The following is a 24,342-nucleotide window of genomic DNA, read 5'->3' on the forward strand; positions in this document are numbered from 1 at the left end:
TGCCTCTATATTCCCATCTTAGTTCTCCAAATCAAGTCTGTCTCTGATCCAGCCACTTACGTCCAGAGGAATGAAAAGACTGGATTGAGGTAAGGGCTCCCCTCCATCTGATCTTTCATTACTTTCCAGTGCTTGGAGCTCCAGCCTGGAACTCAGCAGATGGGGGGTTAAGACTGATGCCCTGTCCTATCTCCTCCCCTCTCCATTCCTGACTTCAGAGTCTCCATAAAGCCGGACACTGCTTCCCTGACCCCATAGTGGCAGCTCCGTCATCAGCTCTTGGCTGATTCAAAACAGCAGACGCTGAGCCCTGGCTGGGCTGCTTGCACTCCACTCTCTAGACGTCTCCTAGGGTAAGCACCGGCGTGCTGAGGACCTGTGGGGCCAGCAGTCTTTGCTCCTCCAGGAGAGGAGAGGCAACTAGGAATAGAAGTCACCTCAAGCGGGGACTTTGTCTCGTGGTTAGACTTAGAAGCCACCCGGCAGGCAGAACCCCTGGTCTAAGGACCAGGACTCTGGGACTCCATCTAGTTTTTGATCAGAGCAGACATTTACAGGGTTAGCAAGTAGAGCCATAGGGGTTTCAGTGCAGGGATAAGGCAGGGGGTTGGTACCTGCAAAGAACCTGTCAAGAGATGGACTTAGAGACAGGGGAACAGCTCAGGGACCAGAATTTGTTCCATTAGCCTTAACATCCAAAATCTACACAAAATTATACACAGATCCATGCCTAATCGTTTCAATCTCTGGCTCTGGTGATTCGGTGACCAGTACTGTAACACTGTCTGGGATGGCTCTGGCTGCCTGGGGCCAGATCTTCCTCTGCAGCTCCATCAGGGACAGCCATCACAGACTCAAGGCCAGTGGGGGACCCAAGGTTAAAGGCCTGTTCCTCCCACCCTCATCTGTGGATTTTTCCAGCTGCTTTTCTTGGCCCAAGGATCACACCCATAGGGACACAGATGATAGAGGGGGAGGCAGAGAAAACAGTGAAGCTGGAATGATCTGGGCAAGAGGCAGATGTTGGGAGGAAGAGACGGAGAAATGGCTCCAGCCATCTGAGACAGGACACCCAGGACATCTTTTTTTTTTTTTGCGGTACGCGGGCCTCTCACTGTTGTGTCCTCTCCTGTTGTGGAGCACAGGCTCCGGACGCGCAGGCTCAGCGGCCATGGCTCACGGGCCCAGCCACTCCGCGGCATGTGGGATCTTCCCAGACCGGGGCACGAACCCGTGTCCCCTGCATCGGCAGGTGGACTCTCAACCACTGCGCCACCAGGGAAGCCCCCAGGACATCTTTTTAAGTAGTGTCTATGTTGGGCATGGTAAGAGAGGTCTCAGCAGTCCACTTCTTCCTTCTCACCCTTGACTGGGAATTGGAGTTCTTCCTGCCTCCTTCTAGGACTGGTTTGAAGCCTAGGAGCCCCAGCTCCTAGCATCTGGGGGCAGGATCACGTCTGCTAACAAAGGCTGGTGGGCATCACCTCAGGGTGAGGACAGCGTGTCTGAGAAGTTCCTGAGGAAGACCAGGGAGTCTCTGCTGGTGCCTATAGGTGAGTGGGAGATGAAGGAATGGGGGACGAGGAGGGGGCCTTCTCTCAGAGAACATGTCTCCTAGTCCTTTCAAAGAATGAAGCACAGAACTCAAGTGGTCCTACCCATCGAATAATCAACAGCTAGAAGAGAAGTGAACCAACAACAAAGGTGCCGAGGAACTAAGGGACACAACCTGACAATGAAACGAAGGAGTCTGGATGGCTGGATGGCTGGAGGTGGCAGCCAACCAAGCGCATGGGATACCAACACCAGTGTCAGGATGGGCAGGAGCAGTTAGGGGTCCCCCAGGGCTCCCTTCCCCTGGCCCTGGGAGGTTAGAACAGCTGTGGGGGCTGGCAGCAGTTGGAGAAGAGCTAAGCGGGGTGGAAGAGTCATGATGATGGGCTACCTGTACAGGGAGGAGGGGAGTCATTGGCGGGAAGCACTTTGTAAATATCTTTGAGAAGAAGCAACTCAATGTTCTAATGATAGCCTCTCCTCACCCCACTGCCAGCCCCAAAGCAGCAGCAGGAAGGCAGCTGATTATCCAGATGCCCAGCCTGCCTAGTGAGGTGTCTCTCACCAGGAGAGCGAGGTACTTGGTGACTGAGGTCCAAGGGGTCAGTTCTCTGCCTCCCTAGGCTTAGGAGGCTGCGTGGTGCTGGCAGCGTACAGGATTTACCGGCTGGAGCCTCGTGGTTCCACCAAGATGCCCACACACCTGAGTCACACCCGAGTGGCAGCCCAGGCCTGTGCTGTGGGTGTGATCGTGCTGGGTCAGTAGCTGGTGGGGTCACGGGAGAATGAGGGCAAAACTGATTAGGCAAAATCTGGCTGTGAGTCCTGACAGTTAAGGGACCATGAGTTCAGTCCCTGTTCCCTATACCAGGCTCCACAGCAAGTCCTTGGTGAGGTCCTCATACTGAGACAGTTTCAGGGTTCCCTGTTTAATTTCCTTTGTTCCAGGGGAAGATGCACAGTCTGTTTCGTGAGTTTGTCCTAGAAATGAGAAAAACCACGCAGCAGAACCCATGCTGAATTTCTTTTCCTCTCTGGATCAAAAGGCAGACAGCTACTTACTAGCTGTGCGACAGTGGACAAATCTGTTTCCCCACGTGCGACATGATGACAACCACCCCAGCTTGCCTCCCTCGTGCACTGCCGTGAGGTTTCTCAGACAGATAATATACATTAAAGTACTTTGTCAAGTGTTAAATGGGATGTTTCCCCAGGCTGTGCGGCCAGGTGTTTGCAGCAGCTGTGGTGACCTAGGGCGGAAAGATAAGCAACAAAGCTGGACTCTCGAGGGGATATAGCTAGTGTTGGACCCCCAGGACTCTGGGACACCTGAGAGAGTCAGAGGATGGGTGGAGGGTGCGAAGTCATGGGGCCTTTTCCCTTCTCCCTCACACAGGTGCTGTGTACACGATGTACAGAGACTACATCAAGAGAACCGCACGGGATGCTGGGGAGAAGTGGGACTCCTGCAGGCCTGGGGCAGTCAGACCTCTTCGACCAACCCCTGGTAGGCACCTAATAAAGGAGTTTGAGGCAAATCAACAGTCTCTTCTTCACGTAGACGAGAGCAGAGTAAGGGACTGGTAGTGGCTGGTAGGAGGACTTAGAGCCAAGGGCTGGAAAGCAAAGAGTTCTGGCCCCCAGCTCCAGGGCAAGGAGAATCCTCAGGGGCAGAGGAGGAGCTGTAGCCCTCTGATCCCAGAGACCCAACAACTCCCAAGCCCCCTCAGGTGCCATCCACCAGGAATGGGAGCTGGGGACAGTAAAGAGGCCTCAGTGCTCATGGGAACACCGAGTGAAGAGGCAGGCGTTCCTCCCCCCACAGGCCGCCTCCCTGGGGACCAGGCAGGAAGAGGCTGCAGCTGGGAGCAGTCAGTGCAGCCTCGTGGGAGACGACACAGAGCCAGGACCCAAGTGCCAGGACGAGCCTGTGCTGGAGGGAAGGGGGCGGAGCGGTGGGGATGAAAAGAACGGAGCAAGGCAGAGGTCAGAATGTTCTGTTCATTTATAAACCATGTCTAAGGTCAAACTTTTATACAAAAAAAAATAAAATAAAAATCCACGTAAATCCTGAGGACAGGGCCACGTGGGCTTCAACACTTCCGTCCCCTTCTCCTTCCCTGAGCCCACGCTCCTCTCTGTTCTCTGGGAATGGAGCCAGGCAGAGGCCACAGGAGGAACCAGGAAGCCAAATGCTCCTCCGGCTGGGTTGGAGGCTTGGAGGCTCTGGGCTTGTTAAGGGCGGCCACAGCAGTCCCAGACACGCTCTGACAGCACGGAGTCCGAGTCCCACCAGGTCCTAGCTTCAAAGTCCAGGATGCAGCCCCGTGCAGGCAGCAGGAGCCGCCAGGTGTCCGGGCGCTCACATGGGGTAATTGAGCACAACATCCTGCTTGGCGAGCTCCAGCAACATAGGATCATCGAAGAACTTGCTGATGCTGACGTCTTCACTCAGGCCCTGCAGAGTGGGGCAAATGCAAGGATGAGCCCTGCGTGACCGAGCTGTGCCTGAGTGTGGGGAGCAGGTGGGGGCCGAGTGTCGGCTGAGCTGCTTCGGGAGCCCTGCCTTCAGGGTACTGTCCCAGGCCAGGGGAAGGCGCTCCCTTCCCAGGCACACGGCCCCGGGTCTGGTTGCCTGAAGCCTATACAGATCGTGACTCTCCACGCTGTGCTGTGAAATACTTTCAGTTTTTGGGAGAAGGGTCCAAAAGCAAGAAATGAAGGGAGATCCAACTCCTGGCAAGACCCTTGGGGGTGGAGGGATGGCTGTGGGTCTGAGGGACACGTACCTTCCTACGACGGGTTTTGATCATGAATTCTCGGGCCAGGTGGGGCGCTGGCTGCGGCTCCAAGGGACGGATGACAATGCTCTTGTCCAGAGGATCACCGGGTACAATCTGAAAGGCAAAGTGGTTTCATCAGATGGTCCAGGCCGACCTCCCAGAGCATCCGGCCTAGAAGCAGGGCCCTTCTCTAGGATGCTGGTGATCCCCCTTGGGGCCTGGAGAGGAACAGGTCAGAGGGGATGGCCTTGCAGAGGTGGGGACCACAGCGGCCAGCCTGCGTTGTTTTCTTACCTGCCAATGGTGGAAGACAGACAAGGAAAAGGCCTGCCCCTGCGTGTGAGTCCGCAGATCGGTCTCAAAGCCAAAAGAGTCGATGGCGGGGATGAAAGCTTTGATGGTGTAGAGAGGGGAGCCTGGGATGGGTGCATCCTGAGTCACATGCCCCCTGAGACAGAAAAACAAAGGCTGAGTCCCTAGTCCTGAAGAGGCCAAAAGCAGAGAAGTAGTGTACCCCCAAATGTTGACCATCAAAGAAAGGATAACCACAAGTGCGCTACAGAGGGCAGAAACGGCTCTTGGCATAGTTCCCTGTGGAAGTCAAAGGGGCAGCAACCTCTGGGCAACAGTGCAACATTGATGAGACAAGGACCTGTAGACATTCCCACCACTGACACACCCCAGGAATACCTGCCCCAGGAGCTCTCTGAGGGGGAAGCCCAAGGAGAAATCTCAAATTATAATCTGTGGTAAGGCTGGGGATTGCCTCATTCCTTTCCTACTTCCTTCTAAAAACCTTGGTTTCAGGAGTGGGAAGTGTGAGGTCCAGTCCCTCCTCCTCCACAGCGAGGTTCCCTCTTGCTGGGCTTGTGCTCGCTGCCCCCTCCCTTACGTGCCTGGGCGGCTCACCTGCGCCTGGCCAGGACAGTATAAACAGCAGAAACACAATCTGCGGGGGCCTGGACCTCTACGAAGTAGTAGGGCTCCATCAGACGAGGGGTGGCCTGCAAGAGAGCCAGGAGGAAGGGTTCCTCAGCTTGGGGAAGGCTGAGGACCGAGAACCGGGTAAAGGGAAGGCTGGGGGACAGCGGCCTCGAGGCCCCACTTGATGCCCTGCGGCAGGACAGCCCTGCTCGCTCACCATGAGGAAGGCCGAGTAGACGACTCTTCTGGCCGTGGGGATGATCTGGCCCCCGCCCCGGTGCAGGGGCTCCTGGGCAACCACCGCATCCAGGATCTTAAACTTGACATTTCGAATCACTGGAAAGGAGAAGGGGGAGCTGACTGCTGAGTGGTTCTGGTGCTAGTCAAGGGCGCACGGGCAGAGCAGCCAGGAACCTCCTGCAGCACTGCAGCTGTCTTGTAGCCGTGAAAGACGTGGTACAGAATCAGCCTGCAGATGCGTGTTCTGATAGCATATGCGGAGGTGTGAAGGTAAGCGTATGTTCTCAGTGTTGGTTTCAGGCCACGTTCAGACAGCATAAAGTGTCCCTAGAAGTTTATGTGTTTCTTTTCCAGATATTTAATTATTTGGGGGATGCAGAATACGTTCCAGGAATTGCACATTTGTCCCTACTAAGTTCAGTCCTGGTCTATAAACCACTCCAATCCCATCCCCCGGATACCCTTCCTGAAACACATTCCAGAAATGAGGAGCAAATGTCAATCTAGATGTGACTTCCATTTCTAAGATGTACCAAGCAGTAGCACCAGGATTGGGAAGGAGAAGGGAGGAAGCTGGCCCAGGACATGGGGAGGCCCTGTGGGCCCTAAGCTGCTGCTTCTGCCGGGTCCCAAAGATGAGCCCACCCCACCTCATACACCCAGATGCAAGGACCCTAGAGACCTGGGGCGGCAAAGGCAGAGGCGCTGGTGGACTTACACTCATCACACAGGGGCCCCTCCCTGGTTCCCCACTGGAAACCTTGAACGATGCTGTCCTTCACCGATCCGAGAAGAGCCTTGTCCACCTGCACAAAACATGAGGACCCCTTAGCAGTGACCCTGGCAACAGCCGAAGAGTTTAGAGGGAGAAGGAGGTAGGTACACCAGTAAAAGGGTACTCTTCTTCACCAGAAGATACAAAATACTTTCGGGAAAAATGAGAACACTTTGTAGTTTCTTCCACTCAAGAGCTAAGAGAAGGCCACAGGGCTTCCACTAGTTCTTCTGTACCTCAGAGGGCAGGGTATCATCCACCAGGATGTTGGGGCCGGTGGCATCAGGGCCAAAAGCCCAGATGGAACGGGCAGCTAGCAGATCCCAGTCGTACTTGGTCTGGAAGAACTCTCCCAGCTTCTTTCTGGGGGAGGAGGAGAAAATGGTCATGTCAGACAGTTCTGTGATTGCCCGTTCCTGAGGCCACAGATCTTGCTTTTCTGGATGACAGTCGCCTCAGCCTACCTACACTGTGCCAGGACCATAGCGAGAAGGGGGAGACAAAATCGATTCCTAGAGGGAGGGATGTGTCGTGCTAGAGACTCATCAGGTAAGCTGTCCGGCCCTGGAATCAGAGCCACGTTCTCACCTGTTCCACGTGATCTGGACCACCTCGTTCTCTATGTCCTCAGCGAGACCCTTCTCAAGAGGCTCAGCAATCATGGTGATCTTGTTCCTAGTCAGAAAGGAAATGGGTAATGAGGAGGGTCAGCAGGTTGACCCTCTCATCAGAAAGGAAGTGGGCTCTGAGCGGGGTCAGAAGGGTTGTTCCTAAGAAAGGGTGACAAAGGAAAGAGCTACGGCAGCGACATCAGTGAAGGCCACAGGAGCAGAGTAGAGGAAAAGGGCTCATCTTCTGACATGGGAATCTATCACTTTAAAAAAGTAAGATTTGGGGCATTTGTTTAAAAAGCTTTAAACAGTATTAGTTATTGAACAGTGAAACAGTAGAGGTGCTGCTAGGGAAAATTTTAAGATGGTCATATTATACAGAGAGAAAAAGTGGCAATTACAAAACCACTGGGAGTAACTAAGGCAAAGAATTCCACAGCATCGTGTCCAAAGGCATAATGAGAGGGCTGAGGTTAAACTCTAGTATCCTAAGCACCCTCATCCCAAGACTTAGGGGCCTCTATTTGTGATTGGGGTAGAGTTGGGGGCAGGGGAAAGCGACCCCTGTGAGTCCCAGGGTCACTATGACCCCCAGCTTACTTCTTATTGGGAGTTTCAGCAAAGCATTTGAGGGAGGATGTTTCCACAACCGTCTCACAAAACGTGACAACGGGGTCAGCCACCTGAGACACAAAATAAACTGTTAGGCAAGGTCTAACTGTTGGGAGGACAACCTTCTACCAAAGGGGACTCCAAGGTTCCCCTGACGCTACCTCTGCGAGAACCCCTGTCTTAATCAGCGTTAGCGACAAGTACCATAGCAGGCTGAGGCTAAAAGTCTGCACCTACACTGAGCAGCCTGGAAAACTTAGTGTAGCGCACCATTTATGTTCCTGAGCCAAGAGTAAGTGGAGATCAGTTTAGGGCCTAAATTATGGTCTCCCAAGGTATCTTTCAACATCCACAGAGCCATCCCACCAGCATCCACTGAACACCGTGGGTCTGTCAGAGCTCTGCCTTGACAGACTGACTGGCGAGCGCCCGTTCCATCCTCAACCCACGACCTCGGGGCAGCACAGCTCCTCCCGGAAGCCCCCACACGGCCTACTCCCGGAAAAACGCAGCGTCTTCTACAGCACCAGCCCTGGGCTAAGAGGGGCACTTGAGGGCACTCACTCCCACGACCACCACCCAGGGCCCTGGAGAAGATGTGTGTGTCCACTGAGACCAAGGCTGTGCGACGGGCAGTTTAACTGAGGGGCTACATTAAGACCTCACCACGAGTCCAGAAGAGCCCATCCCCACGCTCTCCTCGAAACCATCCACTCTGAGCCCTCATCACCACAGATGGCTTAGCTGTGCAACCATTTTCTTAACAAAAGATCAAGAATAACTTTGGCTTGGGAGCCTTGACTCTGAACGTTTGACACTGAGAATAACCCCCACCGAAGGAGGCAAACTGGATTTCCAATCCTTCCCACACAGGGAGCAACAGGTCATGCTTTTCCCACACCGATCTCCTCCCCTGGACCACCCTTCTCCCCTTGGGCCTTCCTGGGGACTCAAGGGTTTGGCTGCCTGTAAAATCAGCCTGGAGCTGTGAGCCAAGCTCCTGGCCAAGCAGGCGCCAAAGAAAGGAGAGGCTGCTTTACCTTGATGTCTATCTCCGAGTACATCTTCCGCAAATCGTGCATCACACAGTCCAGGTAGAGCTCCCCAGTACCCAGGATCACGTGCTCACCAGATTCTTCCACCTGAAACACAGCGACGCTGGTGGTCACAGCCTGGACTCTCTTGTGGCAGTAACAGCAGGCAGACAGCATCAAGGCTGGAACCCAGGAGGAGGTGCCCAAGCCCCCTATGAGAAAAGCCACTGGTCGGCGCTGGTTCCAGCCTCTCCAGGAAGGGTCAGTGGGGAGCAGCGACCTATGAGTCAGTCCTCGAGACACCTGGACCACTGAGCACAGTGCTACTGGGTGTGAGGTCACGGACTGAATTAACATCTTAGCCATTTAGGGAAAACCCTGCTCTGTCTGTGGATATCAGGTGACCCTGTAGCCCTGGCCAACTCCTCAGAAAGCTGTGCTGGCAGGCTCAGAGTGACTCACCTTTCCCTGTGTGTTTTCTGGAAAAATCAATTAAAAGTGTACTTTCCAGGAATCACCTTTCCTATTTAAAGACGCTTGTGTAAGATGCACACACACGTGCATACAGGCCCATGCACACAAACAGGGGTCTTGTGCTGCCTTCAAATCACAATTAACAGACAGGGACCAGTCCCTGATGTAGGCTGCTGGAAGCAGCAGATCAGAGCCACCCGATGGACACGAAGCAGGGTGCGGCACAAGCAAAGACCCCTCAGCCTGGGCACACAGGGCTCGGCAGCGACTGCGGCCTTGGGCCTACCTTGGTGGTGAGGGACGGATAGCTCTTGTTGACCTTGCGGAGGCCGTCCAGCATCTTGGGCAGCTCAGAGGGGTTGACTGGCTCCACAGCAATCTTGATAACAGATGTGGTGTTGAACTTCAAGGGCCGGAAAATCTGAGCCTGAGACCCAAAACGCAGAGCAGTGAGGACACCTGGCCTGAGCAGGCACAGACAGTGCAGAGGTCAGGGAGAAGCTGACGACCTGCTGGAGAGCGGACTATCCCCCCCACCTGGAGCCAGGGCGCTGCTTGGAGGCAACCTGAAGGGCCATTTAATCCCACATATGTTGGCAGAACAAAAAGAGGAGGGAAAGAATAAAAGGATCCCTTCTAGTTCCTAGCATTCAGTACAAGGAGAGTCCAGCAGGGTCAGATCTGGAAGGCTGGGCCCATGCTGAGGCCTGGCAGCAGGAAGCAGCAGTGACGCCAGGTTCAACCCCTGCGTGTTCTGCTGCTTGGTGCTCACGTGTGCTGCGGCTCCTCGTGACCCTCTAGCTTAAGCCAATCTAGTTGCCTCTTCCAAAACTCTTACCTCCTCATTGCCTCGGGGTTCAGTTATGGTCGCGGTCTTCACAATTGGTTGGTCGACACCTTCAATCAGAACCCAGTTGCCAGCAGGAACACGGTTCACTTCAATGTGGTACCTGGAGCAGCATCCAATAAGCAGCAATGGAACTTGGGCAGAGTATTCCAGAGTAGTTATTCATTCCATAAAAATTTACTGAGCACCTGCTCTGTGCCAGGCACTGAGCCAGGAGCAGGGTGAGCAAAACAGATACTCTAGCAGGGGAGGGATGCGATAAATCAATAATATAGCCACACATACATGTGGTTACAAACTGATGCATGCCATGAAAGAAAAATGCAAGGTATAACATGAGGACAAAACAGGCAAATCTAATTCCAGTTAGATGTTGGTAGTAAGCAAACCACTACCCAAGGGGTAGAATGTAAGGAGATGCCAAAAGCACCACAGAAGATACTGCAACTCTCCTAGCTCTTTAATTTTCTTCTGGCTTCTAGAGAATGGGGTGAATTTGGAGGGAAAAGGGGCTAGTGGCAAGGTGCAGCAGCCACCCTAGGAACAGGACAGCCTCGGTTCGGCTTTCTACCTAAAACGCCAAACTGATGAACTGACAAGCAGCCCAGACACACAAGCGAAGTTTAATTCTGCAGACTGGGATGCTACAAGGGACCCAGCAAAGTCTTTATCTTAGTCAAAAAATAGTCAGTGGAGTTTGGGAAATAATTTCTTTGGGAAGAAACATAAAGGTTATGATTTAAAGAACACAGAAGAGGAAGACAAGATTAAGATGAATGAACATGGAAATCCTGCTACAAGAGTTTATACAAACCATCCAAAAGGCAAAGGCAGGGCTCTTGGCATTATCCCAACAGTAGCTGCCTTGTGAGCCTAGCAACCTTGGATAGTAAGAACCAGAAGTCAACAGATCTGCTGAAGGAGTGTCCATCTTACCCCCATCACAGGGGGCCAGGCAGCTACTGTGTTTCCAAGGAGGACCACCCCTTTCAGCTCACTGGGGCAGTTCCACTGCAGAGGCCCAGGCATGCCCCTAGGGGCCCTGGTTGGCAGTACCTGGCCACGGAGATCCAAAGGCGGCCCACGGTGCATATCTGGGAGTCTTCCTCATCCTCCAGGGTGTAGTTCTCCCCCAGTACCTTCACAGGCTGCCCAGCATGGATGGTGCCACTTAGCACTCGGCCAAAGGCATGAAACTGAACTCCATCATCTGTGCTGTACATCTTGGTAGTATGGCACATCAGGGGACCCTGGAGGTGGCGACAGAGTGCAGCCTCAACCACACGGACTCTGTGGGTAAGCACCACTGTCTCCACCTTCCTTGTTAGCAATGACGTGAGCTCCACGAGAAGGCAGCCCAGACCGAGAAGAAGATATGGCAATCTCCTGGGAAAATTCCAACCAAGGCCCACCCCCTGCTTAGTTAATAGACGTCACAGGCATAGCAAAAAGAATCTTCCTTTTTCTTGGGGGGGATGAGGGCACTGGGAAAGAGAAGCAGGTTTAGGATGGTAGAATGGCACTTTTAACTTGCAAGATTATAAGACTAACTTGCCCCAAATTTCCTCCAAAGAAGTAACTCACAATTCTCGACTGGCTGTAATGTTTATGCCAAGAAATTAGACTGCCTAAGGAAGGACTGGGAAAGATTTTTTTAAAAGCCAGGACTGGGACTTCCCTGGTGGTCCAGTGGTTAAGACTCCACACTTCCACTTCAGGGGGCACGGGTTCGATCCCTGGTCAGGGAACTAAGATCCCGCGTGCTGTGCGGCAATCAATCAATCAATCAAAAATTAAAAGCCAGGACTGACAAGATTAGTTATCATTCGTTGAATCTTTACTACCTGTCAGGCACCATGCTAAACACAACCATGACACTTGCTTAATCTTACTTACTTCTCATAACTACCACATACAAATTATTATCATCACTTTAGAGACCAAGACCCTTAGACTCAGAAAGCCTAAACAACGTTCTCAAGATCACACCAGCAGTAGTGGTAACATCGGGCTTTGAATTCAGGTCATTCTGACTACGCCCATTGGGAGGGCCATGTAAGGATGGAAAAGAAGGCATTACTCCTGTGACTGGAAAACAGTATTCCCCATACAGTAGGGGACGGAAATCAGAGAACCGGGGAGCCACGTTCCCTTACATCAGGGTCACAGTCGCTCATGGCCTCGCCAAGGTCGGAATCCACACCTCCGGTGTAGGTGTGCTCTATCTTGGGCTTGGCGCCCACCTTTGGAGAGGGGATATGCTGTACACACATGTCCACAAAGCCTGTGGAGGGAGAAGAGAAAGCCATTACTCTACACTCTCATGGGGGAAGGGAGTGGGGAGTTCTGATCCACTCATGATGGTCAGAAAACTAACAGTGAGGGGACTGCTTTTCAGCTCTAAAAGCTATGGTCCTATGATTCTAGGCAGAAGTGATACCCTGTTTCCTGGGCATATGCTGCTAAAAGATTTGGAATCACACTGATGCCAGGGAAGAGCAAGAAGCAGGTCTAAGCGGTTCCTTGGAACTCAGCTGACAAAAACTTTAATGTATCTATATCAGTCCATGACCTTTTACTGAATATAAGCACTTACTGAGCACTTACACAAAACTAAATAAGTACCCCATCTCTTCTTTCTAGATCTACTTAGAACAATCTCCGAACTCACTCTTCCCTTTGGGAAACACTGCATACGTTTCTGTTCAATAAGTTATTCTGTTTTTCTAACAGCCAATAAGCCATACAAGAGAGAACCTCCATTGGCACCTTGGGGTGCCTAGCATGTCTGCTTTTAGTTGGGATCTCCTATGTCAGATTGATGACCAGCCCAGAATGAACCATTAAAATTATGTGCTTTAGGGATTCAAATACCTAATTCCTACCAGACTCGGAATCAAGAGATTGCTGAGAGGGCCCTTAGCCATCACCTTTTCCACCTCCCTTTTTTTTTACAGATGAGAAATTAGAGTGACAGAAGGATTGAGTGGCTGGCCCGGGATCACCCCATGGGACAGGGCCAGAGGAGGATTAAGACTCAAGTCTTTTCCCAACCAGTCTGGGGCTTGTTTTACTACAGTACCTGCCTTCTGCATGACTGAAATACAAGAAAGAGGAGCTTGGGGGAAAGAGAGATCGGAGTCTATAACCCATCTCCCAAGTCCCAGCCTGGGGCTTTTCCCACTATTTTACCACACCAATGAGTCCACCTTCCTGACTGCCCTCTGGCAAAAATACCAGAACCTCAGAATCTGCTTCCCCATCCCCTTTACTTGCGTGCTCCTCCTGGTAGGGAAATTTAATTGTTTTTGTTTTCCCAACATAGAATTCTTGGTACCATCCTCTAAGCAAAGCAGCTAGGCAAAAACCCAGGTGCCCTGAATCCTGACCTGCAGTTTACTTAAAAGAGCCTCAGATCTCCAAACACCACTGTGGGGTAAGGAGAAGGTCCCCATGATACATGTGGAGGAAATGGTGATGACGACGAGCTCCTTACCTGTGAACTCGCCAAAGAATTTTTTGCAGACCAGCCTGAGCAGGGGGCGGATATTCAGCTTCAGCTCCTCCTTGGTCAGGTGGATGCCAAGCTCATCCAGGGTCCTCGGGAGGCTGGTATCCACATCACCCACGACCTGTAACAGAAACAGACACCATGTCAGCTCGAATGATAGCCCCAGTGTGGTGGTACAGAGGACAAGGGGGGCCAAAGGGCAAGAGGAAGGGTCACTGCACTGGGTTCTCTTCTACAGGGAGAGCTCTTGGCAAGGATATCAATTTGGTTTCAGGGAAATCTTTGGTACTTACACGTCAAACCAACAGTGGGTGTAGCAAGCTCAGTTAAATGCCCCCACCAGCCAATAAACCTGGCCCTCTCAGACGGACGGCTATCAGTGCCGCCCCCTGGTGTCCAAAAAGCAGCACCTCATCTCACTCAGGAAATCCCTTACCCTTCCTTCCCTATTTAGAGACTTCTCAGATTTAGAGGATCACTGCCCTGGAAGGAACCAAAAAAGGTCACCCAGCAGTCCATCAGCTGTCAGGATGGAGCCAAGCTAAATCATCCTCAGCAGACTCAAGGTCTCTACGGAGACGGACTCTATACATTTCTTCTTTAATTCATCCCAATCTCACACAAGATACAAAGTATTTTCCAGCACTAATAAATTTTAATCGTGGTACTTTGTCTTGTTGCTATGTTTTACTATTTTGTCAGTCGGAATGGCCACACACATTTTGTGTATGTGTGTGTATTCACTGTGCACAGTGCTTATTAAACACTTGCATAAACACATAACAGTCATAAAGTATAACTGTCTTGGGAGAAAGGTATGTATGAAAATTCCTGTATAACATTATTACCCTTTTAGGTAGCACAAATTCATACAAATGCAATGTTATATTCTTTTCTTTGGAGCATCCTACATGTTTGTTTGTTTGTTTATTCGTTATTAATTTTCATTGGCGTATAGCTGCTGGGAGCATCCCGTATGTTTAACTATATCACTACCACTGTCTGATGCATCCTTTTCAATCTGACAAACATCACATACATACGTGCCCAGAATAGTCATTAGAATCAAGCTCATATAGCCATTCATTTAATGGCTACAAAATACTTCATTTTATGGGGTGTATCGTAATTCATTTAATCAGATTCTCACCGATGAACACGTATTTCCAGTTTTTCCCCTTTTCCTGCCGGTATAAATAACGCTATAACATGTATATATATTTTTTAAATATATTTTTATATGTGTATAAAAGTAAAAACTAGAGGACGTTCATGTGAAACAATTATATCTAAGTTAAATCCCCATAACTGAAACTATTATTTCTCAAGTGTCACATTCTTTCGAATAGTCAAAATCTTTGTACATTTCTCCAGGCTGTGCCTTTTCTTTTCTATCTTCCCCCTTTACTCTGATCTCAACAGCACTTAGAGGACTGTAGTGTTCTAGATCCAGAAGATTGGTGACCAACCTTCCTCGTACTGAGTAATACAAAACTGATCAGGTTCAGGGGCAGGGGGAAGACCAAGTTCACCAGCTCTCCCACCTTGTGCTTAGAAGGGCAGACCTGAGCCAGGGGGCCTGACACACTCACCTGAGCGAGGATCTTATAGAGGGGCTCCAAGATAAACTCCACGAAGCTCCTCTGGGAGCTGCTGGTTGGGGCCTTTTTGGTGAACTTTCGCCTGAAGAGATCAAGAGTTATGGGAGACCCAGGAGGGAGAAGGCAGTGTCACCAACCCCAAGGGTGTATTTCCTAACTTCTGAATCTGGGCAAGGCCAAGGCTTGAGGGGAAGGAATGTGTGTGATCATACAATCTCCAAACAGAGACTCCTGAGAGGGCATAGGTTATGACGCTCATGAATGCCTGGGCTGAGCTGTGGAGACGTCAAGGGAAATGGCCTCTCACCGTGTTAGAGCTCATGAAGCCAGCTCACTTAGAGGAGAAAAGATGGTAGTTCACGTCTAATAAAAAAGTAGATTTTAATCTTAGGAACTCTTTCTCCGTCTGTCCGCACTTACTGGGAAAATGGATCACGCCTCTAGAGAGTCGCTTCCTGCACTCTACTTACGTCTTGGGGTTGAAGTAGATGTCACCCCAGAGTCTTTTAGCAAATTCCTGGTAGTTAATGTCACCTATAAGAGAAGCCATACAATTATAATCTACCTAGCAAAGTACTGTTTAAAATTGTTTCATGTGCCACAAGTGGTTTCTAGCTGAGGAATTCTTGCACCTTCCTCTCCAAGGTCCAGACATTCGCTTCGACCCAGGCAGGCAGACAAGGATACAGAGGCACAAGGGACACGACTGGTCCAACGTCAACAAGGTGATGCTGGAGCCAAAATGAGCACGCAGGTAGCTCCGTCTCCAGCAAGCGTACGACTGAGCTATGGACAAGGGTACAGTTTATATCCTTTCCTTTGATGCAATGGGCTCAAGCGCCCACATGCTGTCCTCTGTGTGCACCTGGCACCGCCCCTTCCTGCAGTGGGTCTCAGTAGCTCCTTCATCCCTTCCTGACCCACAGAAGCTCTACTCTGCTGCCAGTGTGGGCCACCTCCCAGCTGCAGCACCACGCCGAGGCTCCGACTAGCCCTCAACCTCTAGAAGGCACACACCCAGCCCTCTGGAGAGAAAACACCAAAGCTAACCGTTGTGTCATCTTTTACCAATTGATATTTTTAGTTTGACTGCAACTGCTGATCCTCATCAGACTGAAGCAAGCAATTGTGGCTTTTAAAGATCTTCTGAGTCCAGAGCTCCTCTAACGTTCAGTTAGATCCCTGATATCACCAGCTATCTCGTGATGCTTCTAACCCAGATGTCAGACTGCAATCTCTTTCTCGAGAAGGCATAGAGGAAATTCATCACCTTTTCCCTAAAGCCACGTTCACTCAGACTTTTCGCTCCCTTTCAGCGAGGCCATCATCGGCACTACAACCAAGCTCAAAATCTCTTCGTTGGTTAATTACCACATTTCCCCTTCTTTCCCACATTATTAGTTACTTTAACCCTCTCTCCTCTGTGAACCGCTGTTTCTTTTACACACCTCTATTACTGCACTTAACGTACACTGTATCATAATTACTGGAGCGAGCTGCCCGAGCACTCACAAGAACCAGGCCTAGTCCGTAACAGACGTTTAATACATGCTCACTCAAAGAACGAGTGAACACCTCTCCAATCCCCCTGCCCCCGTTCAATCTCAAAGATGACATCCAGCCAATAATCACAATCCTGTATCTGCATATTGACGAAAATGTCTAAATAAGTGTCCCTTCCCTCATCCTTTCCTCTCTCTGGCCTATCTTCCATCAGCTTTGCACCTATCACCCTACCCCAATCTTTACTAGCTCCTAACTGCCTACAGGATAAAGTCTAAATTCATTAACCTCGCATTCCAACCCTCCCCAATGTGGTCCCAACCCAGCCTCCCAGTAGTTTTACTTGAACTCTTCTCCTTGATGCAACAATCCACTATTCCTGAACAGCCACCTGTGGGCCAACACCACCTGCCTCCGTGCCTCCTCTCCCAGCCCAGCGAATCTGGACATCCTGGCTCCCTACTCTCCACCGTCAAAGCCCCATTTCCTTCACGCAGCCTCCCCTGGGCCTTTGGAGCTCTACCTGCCTACGGCAGCCACCAGGCACTAAGCCTACACCACCTTACACTGTCATTCATCACTGTGGGATTCTGTCTACCCACTGGATGAAGTTCCCAGGAGTCAGAGATTATTCATCATGCCCTGTGTTCCTAGTAAGAAGACATGGTATCAACTTTGGCAGGATGATGTGATAAAAAAAGCACCAAAGTGGATTCTAGTCCCAACCCCATCAATAAGTTCTGTGTCCCTGGGCACAGTTTTCCCACATGTAAAACAATGGGGAAGGACTCAAGTGATCTCTGATTCCTTCCAGTGCTGACTTTCCAGAAGTCCATACATGGCTTTTCATAATGATGCTGGGGCTCACAGCTGGCTTCTTCGGAAACTAACAGTGGGTTTGAAGGGTGAGTAATAATCTCTCCTGAGGCTCAGAGCCATTTTCAGTCAGAAACTGAACCGTCAATACATTATAATTACAGAAACAATCTTGGATTTTGCTTCGTATGTTGATACAAAGAACATTCAGAAACATAACCTGGAACCTTGTTCGGGTGAATTTCATTTACTGTCTGTCCATCTATACATTTTTTTAAAAAGAGCCATTTGGAAACAACCAAAATATATGTCTAATGATGAGAAGGCGAATAAGTTATAGTTCATCTATACAGCGGACCAGTAGGCAGTTACATAAAATCATTTTATCAATAAATTTTAATAGGCAAATTATTGTGATCTAATGCTAAGTGAATATTTATCTTATGCTATTATACTATATGTATATATATAAAATATGATCTCTTTTATGTAAAAAACTGAACTCAGAAGGAAGGAACTATATCAGAATGTTTGCAGTGGTTATGGTCATGAGGTTATGGGTGAATTTTGTTTCCTTCACATTTTACTGTATTTTCCAATTTTCTCAATAAGGATGCAGTAAATATGTATATATTTTTAAAAAGACCAAGTGTCAATTGGTCCATTATGTTCACCAGAGCAAACGTTTCCACGTTTGAGAGCGAGGCCGGACCAGTGACTGGAGAGAACACTGGTGCCCCAGCGCCAGCGACGACCGGCTGTGAGGCCTCTCACTGAGCCTGTCTCCTCAGCTCCGAAAACAGGGCTGACAAAGACCTCTGTGAGGAAGTACAGTATTTTACACACAGGCTTCACACTGACACCCAGGACATGGTTCCTACTAGATCTGAGGGAACTGGGGAGGCACCGAGGTGGAGCGCACGGGAACCTCTTGAGAGCTGGGGAGCTGGTCCCAGGGTTCTGGTGTTGCAGCTCCAGGGGCCTATAAAATCATTCCGCTGGACGTCCCAGTGGGCTGCGAATCCAACTCGAGTTCTCAAGTGGGCCTATAGAACTTCTGTGTGCCTGGATATAGTTGGAAAGACAGCTAGAAGCACGACCGGTGAGAGAGATTCCATCTCTGAGAAAGAGGCCTCAATGGCTTTGGGGCCATGGATAATTCCTTCTTGACAAAATCTGTTTCAGTCTAGGAGAGATTCTTATTCCTAACTTGAGCTCCCTCTTCACCCATTTCTTCCCAGGCACCTTTATCCTTCTATCTATTGTTTGGAAAGCAGTTAGCCTGAGGAAAGAGCCTAGGTGCCAAAAAGAGCCCCAGATGTGAAGACAACACTTGATAAAATGCCTCCCTCCGACAGTGGACTCTGGCATGAAGCCCATTTCTAAACCATTCAGCAGGAAAGGCACACATGACCTTGGGGAAGCTGGAGAGACAGATTGCCAGCCAGAGCTTACCAAAGGTGTCAGCGTAGATCTTGGCAAAGGAGCCCAGTGTGAAGCAGATGCTGTACTGGGAGCTGGAGAAGCAGACGTTGCCCAGGAGCGGGGAAAGGATTAGGTTCTCGTCAGTGGAATACATGCTGAAAGAGAGACAGCCGTGAGTGCAGAGCCAGGCTGGGCAGCAATGCCGGCGCGATGCCAAGGGTGAAGGGTGCAGGGACTCAATATCACAGCTTCTTCCCAGCCCTCACCCTCAGAAGGGGCTTGTGTAATACACTCAGCTTTGCCAATAGCCTGGTCCAAGAGGGTGACATGATGGAGCTGTACCCTAACCCCCAGTAACAAAGTGATTTCCCAGAGCTGGAAACATTCTGTGTGATCTTTAAGAAGTTATCTGCGCCGGACAAGGGGAAACTTGGAGGACAGAGACAAAGACCTTGGAACACAGGAAACTAATCTAATGTGATAAGATTAGAGAAATCCAACATTTTAGAGAAATCTCAATTTCACAAAGAGAAACACCAGTGTAAGTGAATGAATGAAGAAAAAGCAACTTCGCCCCCTGCTCTCACTGCCCTACTCTTTATTGCCTTGTTTGGCTTTGCTTTACAAATTCACGTTAAAATGTTCAGTCTTAAAAGCCATGCAGAAGCCACAGCACCCCAAGTTCACTAGCATTTATAACAAAACCAGCTGTACACAGGGATCAAATCCACAACCCTAGCCTGACACCCTGCTTTACGGAATTTCTTTTCTTTTTAAAAAATATTTATTTATTTGGCTGCGTCAGGTCTTAGTTGCAGCGTGCAGAATCTTTTTACCTGCGGCATGCGAACTCTTAGTTGCGGCATGTGGGATCTAGTTCCCTAGATCGAACCCGGGCCCCGTGTTGGAAACGCAGAGTCTCAGCCACTGGACCACCAGGGAAGTCCCTGGAGTTTCTTAATTTAGAAATAGAAGTATTGGCTTATAAAGAGTACTCCCCTACCATACTCCCAAGTTACGGTCCCCAGAGGCAATTGCTTTCAACTCTTTTAAAGGTGCTTCTAGAGCATTCACCTCTATATTTCTAAATAACATGTTCATGTTACTATTTCTTTTTATTTCTTTTCTTTTTTTTTTTTATGGCTGCATTGGGTTTTCATTGCTGTGCATGGGCTTTCTCTAGTTGCGGCGAGTGGGGGCTGCTCTTCGTTGCGGAGCACAGGCTCTATCTAGGTGGCGGGCTTCGGTAATTGTGGCACGTGGGCTTAGTAGTTGTGGCTTGCAGGCTCTAGAGCGCAAGCTCAGTAGTTGTGGCGCACGGGCTTAGTTGCTCCGCGGCATGTGGGATCTTCCCGGACCAGGGCTTGAACCCGTGTGCCCTGCATTGGCAGGCGGATTCTTAACCACTGTGCCACCAGGGAAGACCCATGTTCTATTTCTTGTTTGGTGGTTGAGATGTGACTTCTTGACTTCCTATTCTGGTAGATCAGGATTTAGCCCTGTCCAAGCTGTCCCCCCTTTAGAGACGTTTATCATTTCATCTTTTGGACTCCAGCCATTATATGGGCTCCAGTCATTCTCAGCCCTTCCAGTGACAGGGAGAAGATACCCTTGTTGAGAACCAGTGTTACACACTGGGGGGTGGCGGGGGTGGGGTGTCTGAAGGGGAACCTGTCCCTGGCCACGAGAGTACTGTCCCTGATCCTCAGCTGGAGAGGAGTTCTCTCAGGAGGACAGCCTCCTCCCAGGTCCTTCAACGGGCCTCAAAAAGTCATCCAGTACATCCTTCAGCCTACAGATAAAACTGTCTTTAAGAATATATTTAGGGAGTTCCCTGGCGGTTCAGTGGTTAGGACACCACACTTCCACTGCTGGGGGCCCGGATTAGATCCCTGGTCGGGGAACTAAGATCCCACAAGCTGCATGGTGTGGCCAAAAAAAAAACTATATTTAAGCTATTCTTCAAAGCCACCTTGGTACTGTATTCTAAGGACTCCCAACCATCACTCATAAACCCCAAATCCATCTCGTTGAAAAGCAGCTTCAACAAGAAATAAAAGCCAACAGTTCCTTCGCTTACTGAGTCTGTGCTAGTAAGATGATAGCAGCTAACATTACTCACCAATCAGCTACTGTCTGCTGAGCACTGTGCTATGGGTGTTACACTGGCTGTCTTTAATTTCTTGTAACATCTCATTGGGCAAATATTACTATTCCCTTCTTACAGAAGCAGAAACTGAGGCTCTATGAGCTTAAGGACTCTGCCCAACTTTACATGGTTGGTTCGGTGAAGACGAGACTGATTCTAGAGCTCAGGATACTGACTGCAGTACTAAGGTGAGGATGTGAGGCGAGCTGCATATCTGGTTAAGGAGCAGAGTTAACGAGGCCAAGGCGGCGGAGTCAATCCCTGCAGAGCCACAGAATGCGCCTCTGTGTCCAACAAGCCTGTCAACGCATGCCAAGGAATCAGAGTTGCCCCCAGAGGTGTTCAAGGTTAAGATTTATAAAAACCAGAGTGCCGAGGACAGGAGGTCCACTCCCAGAGTTCCTCTACCTTATTAATCCGTTGACCTCATCTACAATGTGACGCAGCTTGTAATAAGCATCAGTGGGGGGCAGCTTCAGCTCCAGGATCAGCCGGTCAATCTTGTTGATGCACACGGTGACTGCCAGCCTCTCCTGCACGGCGTGCTTGATCAGCCGCTCTGTGTTCAGCATCACCTGCGAGACACAAGGCTCAGAAGGTGGTGATGAGAGCAAAGAGGGCAGAACAATCCAGAGCAGAGCCAAAAAAGGTACTACTTAAAAATATGAAGAATGTGGAAAAGAGGAAATAGATTGTTGGGGGGAAGCAGAGGGTATCTTGCCCAATGGCAGATTCAGGAATTTTAAGAGGTGACCTTGCAGGATTGAGAAATGAATAAATACACTGATGTTGGGAGCCAGGTTTCTCAGTGCCAGAGGAGGAACCTAGGAAGGCTTGGGAAGAAGCTGTGGTGCTGAAATAGAATTGTGGGTATTAGGATAAATTGATTTTTTTCTTCTCTTCTACTGTGTTAATAGTTCTTAATATGTATGTGTACAAACAGTTACAGATATGTATGGGTGTATATTATCTGTGTTCAGTGGAAAGTCCTAGAAGCAATGTGTCCCTGTAGCAATGAACATACTCTGATCTTTGTTTCTAAGTATCCGTCCTCACTATAAGGAGCCGAAGCTCTATGGAGAAATGGCTGATTCCAGGATTGGGGCAGGGAAAGTATAAGATGAGTCTAGAACATCTTTTTGTGCCTAAAAAAAGACAGGGCACGTCAAAAGGATGAAGGAGCCAGCCTGAAGGAGTTCTCACTAGCCAAATCTGGGATAACTAGAGTATCAAAAGATATAAAGATACTAGTGGATTATAACCCACTGAGTAAAATAAAAATCCGTGTATCCATACAGATAATAAATAAGCAAATGGAGAAGGGAAATCTCTTCCTTACAACAGAATTCCCACCAATAAATATAAAAGAAATAGTAAGAGTTAGAAAACCACCATTTGCAACTATTATATCAATAAGCTAGGAATGACCAATGGATGATAAAACTGGTAAAGTTTGATAAGGAATAACATGTATACATAGACTCAAGGTATCGCCCCACAAATCAGTTATTACAAAGGGGGAAAACAGTAACTTTACATTGGAGAAGCCTGGCACACCCACCTTAACCAAGTGATCAAAGTTAACATCACCAATAATGGGATAAGGTTACATCATGGGCCTTCTGATGTGATGGACTAAGAACACAACTGTGCTGATATAGTATTCCTGCCCCAAACAACCTGAACCTAATCATAAGGAAACATTAGACAAACCCTGACTGAGAGACAGTCTACAAAATAAATGGCCTATACACTTCAAAAATGCCAATGTCATAAAAGACCAAGAAAGGTAAAAGAAGAATTCCAATTAAAAGAGACATGAAAACTAAATGTTATGCATCATCCTGGATTAGGAAAAAAAATTCTATAAAGGACATTATTGGGACAATTAGTGAGACTGACTAAGATCTACAGAAAAAGATCTGTACAACAATATTGTATCAACGTTGAATTCCCAGATTCTGGCAAGTGTATTACGATTATGTAAGTGAATGTCCTTGTTCTTAGGAAATACATTCTGAAATATTTTATTTTCAAATGGTTCAAGGGGAAAACACATAAGTGTGAGTGCATATGTACATGTACAGACACAGAATTACAAATGAGGGTGTTCTCTGTACTACTGCAACTTTTCAGTAAGTTTGAAATTACTCCAAGATGGAGTCGATTTTTAAAAAGGTAACCCTGGCTCCCTCTGCTGGCTGTCTCACCGATGACAGCATGAAGGAGGTTAGCCAAATTACCTAATCTTTGGGCCTTTTAACTCCAATCTCTCTTTACCTTAGACAAATTCATTAACATTTAAAACTCTCCTCCCTCCCTTTTATTTACCTCTGTCATTTTTGTGTTTCCGAATGACAATGGGTCCTATCATTTTGAGCTTCACTGCGCAGGCAGTGAGGGACTCACTGAGAACTAATTTTGACTTTCATTTGCTGCCCTAATTTTAGAGCAAAGGTGAGCCTTAATCCCACAGACTCTCACGTTCTCTAATTCCCAGCTCACTCAGAGCTCTGGGCATTGTGTGTGGCAAACAGGACAGGGAGGAGGGGTCCTAAGAGAACTGACGCAGACTCACGCCCTCAGCAGCATCGATGAAAAGGACCACCCCATCTGAGATGCGCAAGCCAGCTGTGACCTCGTCAGAAAAATTCACGTGTCCTGAAAAGCAAATACCAAGTAAGTCGCCACTGGTGTGGTGGCAGGATGAGACACGATTAACTTGTACGTGGTCTGTGGGGCACTGCAAAGCATGTGAACCCACAAATACCGCCTTCCCTTCTCCCCACAGCTCCCTGCAGTGTGCCAAGTTCCATGTTAGAGTCACATCCTTGGATTACGCTTTTATACAGGAGGCCCCCAAACATAAAGAAAGCATTTTATCAAGGAGGGCACAACACATTCAACTTGTACACTAAACCAGTCTAATCAGCAGTGAACAGAGTTCTGCCGGACAGAAGACAATTTGGAAGCAGGAAAGAGGGCAAAGGAGGGCCTGGAGCACGGGAGCTGGTTCCTGGCAAGGTGGTGCTGATGGGTGCGGGTAGGGGTCAGGGGCTGAGAGGCACGAGGGCATCGGGCATCTGATGGGGCAAAGAAGGCCAATCTGTCAAAACCCAAATTTTCCTATTTAAAAAAAGGGCCCGTGAGCCATGGCCGCTGAGCCTGCGCATCCGGAGCCTGTGCTCCGCAACGGGAGAGGCCACAACAGTGAGAGGCCCGCGTATCGCAAAAAAAAAAAAAAAGGGAACCCTGAGCTGGCCCTTCCCAAAGAGAAAGTCAGCCACAGGGTGAGGTATGCTGCTTCTATGGTGACCTGCATGTCCCCCAGCCATCGGTGTGTGCTCCCATAGTCTCCTTCAAAAGACTGAGACTGCCTGAGGCTGGGACCATGTCTAACTCAGCTTTGTTGCCCCAATGTCTAGCATGGGCTGACACAGGCTGATAGGAATAAGTGAATAAGATTCCCCCAAATTTAAATCT

At 49.3% G+C, this 24,342-nt stretch overlaps 2 protein-coding genes across 2 annotated transcripts in view; one reads left to right on the top strand and one right to left on the bottom strand.

Annotated features, from left to right (window-relative positions):
* The first annotated feature begins 1,313 nt into the window (after nucleotides 1-1,313).
* Nucleotides 1,314-3,690, top strand: HIGD1B (HIG1 hypoxia inducible domain family member 1B). Its single transcript, XM_060081768.1, has 5 exons — nucleotides 1,314-1,325; nucleotides 1,421-1,553; nucleotides 2,178-2,312; nucleotides 2,951-3,061; nucleotides 3,380-3,690. Exons 1-5 carry the CDS (start codon nucleotides 1,314-1,316, stop codon nucleotides 3,517-3,519), a joined length of 531 nt encoding a protein of 176 aa, XP_059937751.1. The 3' UTR covers nucleotides 3,520-3,690.
* Nucleotides 3,542-24,342, bottom strand: part of EFTUD2 (elongation factor Tu GTP binding domain containing 2) — a 32,727-nt gene continuing 11,926 nt past the window's right edge. Inside the window, exons 9-28 of the mRNA XM_060081804.1 lie at nucleotides 23,438-23,520; nucleotides 21,268-21,434; nucleotides 18,741-18,865; nucleotides 15,437-15,500; nucleotides 14,958-15,048; nucleotides 13,351-13,486; nucleotides 12,011-12,138; nucleotides 10,911-11,104; nucleotides 9,846-9,957; nucleotides 9,294-9,434; nucleotides 8,540-8,641; nucleotides 7,488-7,570; nucleotides 6,865-6,951; nucleotides 6,513-6,639; nucleotides 6,220-6,307; nucleotides 5,479-5,597; nucleotides 5,247-5,341; nucleotides 4,632-4,785; nucleotides 4,344-4,451; nucleotides 3,542-4,012 (exon numbers count right to left, since the gene is read on the bottom strand). Of these exons, the coding sequence (XP_059937787.1) occupies nucleotides 3,917-4,012; nucleotides 4,344-4,451; nucleotides 4,632-4,785; nucleotides 5,247-5,341; nucleotides 5,479-5,597; nucleotides 6,220-6,307; nucleotides 6,513-6,639; nucleotides 6,865-6,951; nucleotides 7,488-7,570; nucleotides 8,540-8,641; nucleotides 9,294-9,434; nucleotides 9,846-9,957; nucleotides 10,911-11,104; nucleotides 12,011-12,138; nucleotides 13,351-13,486; nucleotides 14,958-15,048; nucleotides 15,437-15,500; nucleotides 18,741-18,865; nucleotides 21,268-21,434; nucleotides 23,438-23,520 (2,300 nt within the window). The 3' untranslated portion in view covers nucleotides 3,542-3,916. The remainder of the gene's footprint in view (nucleotides 4,013-4,343; nucleotides 4,452-4,631; nucleotides 4,786-5,246; nucleotides 5,342-5,478; nucleotides 5,598-6,219; nucleotides 6,308-6,512; nucleotides 6,640-6,864; nucleotides 6,952-7,487; nucleotides 7,571-8,539; nucleotides 8,642-9,293; nucleotides 9,435-9,845; nucleotides 9,958-10,910; nucleotides 11,105-12,010; nucleotides 12,139-13,350; nucleotides 13,487-14,957; nucleotides 15,049-15,436; nucleotides 15,501-18,740; nucleotides 18,866-21,267; nucleotides 21,435-23,437; nucleotides 23,521-24,342) is intronic.

This window comes from Mesoplodon densirostris, chromosome 18 (genome assembly GCF_025265405.1).
Source record: "Mesoplodon densirostris isolate mMesDen1 chromosome 18, mMesDen1 primary haplotype, whole genome shotgun sequence".
NCBI classification, from domain to species: domain Eukaryota; kingdom Metazoa; phylum Chordata; class Mammalia; order Artiodactyla; family Ziphiidae; genus Mesoplodon; species Mesoplodon densirostris.

Excerpts from the sequence above, each read along its gene's own strand:
- HIGD1B (XM_060081768.1), top strand. Across the intron at positions 1,554-2,177 it reads GTCTCTGCTGGTGCCTATAG|GCTTAGGAGGCTGCGTGGTG; the intron begins GTGAGTGGGAGA and ends CTGCCTCCCTAG. Across the intron at positions 3,062-3,379 it reads ACCTCTTCGACCAACCCCTG|GCCGCCTCCCTGGGGACCAG; the intron begins GTAGGCACCTAA and ends CTCCCCCCACAG.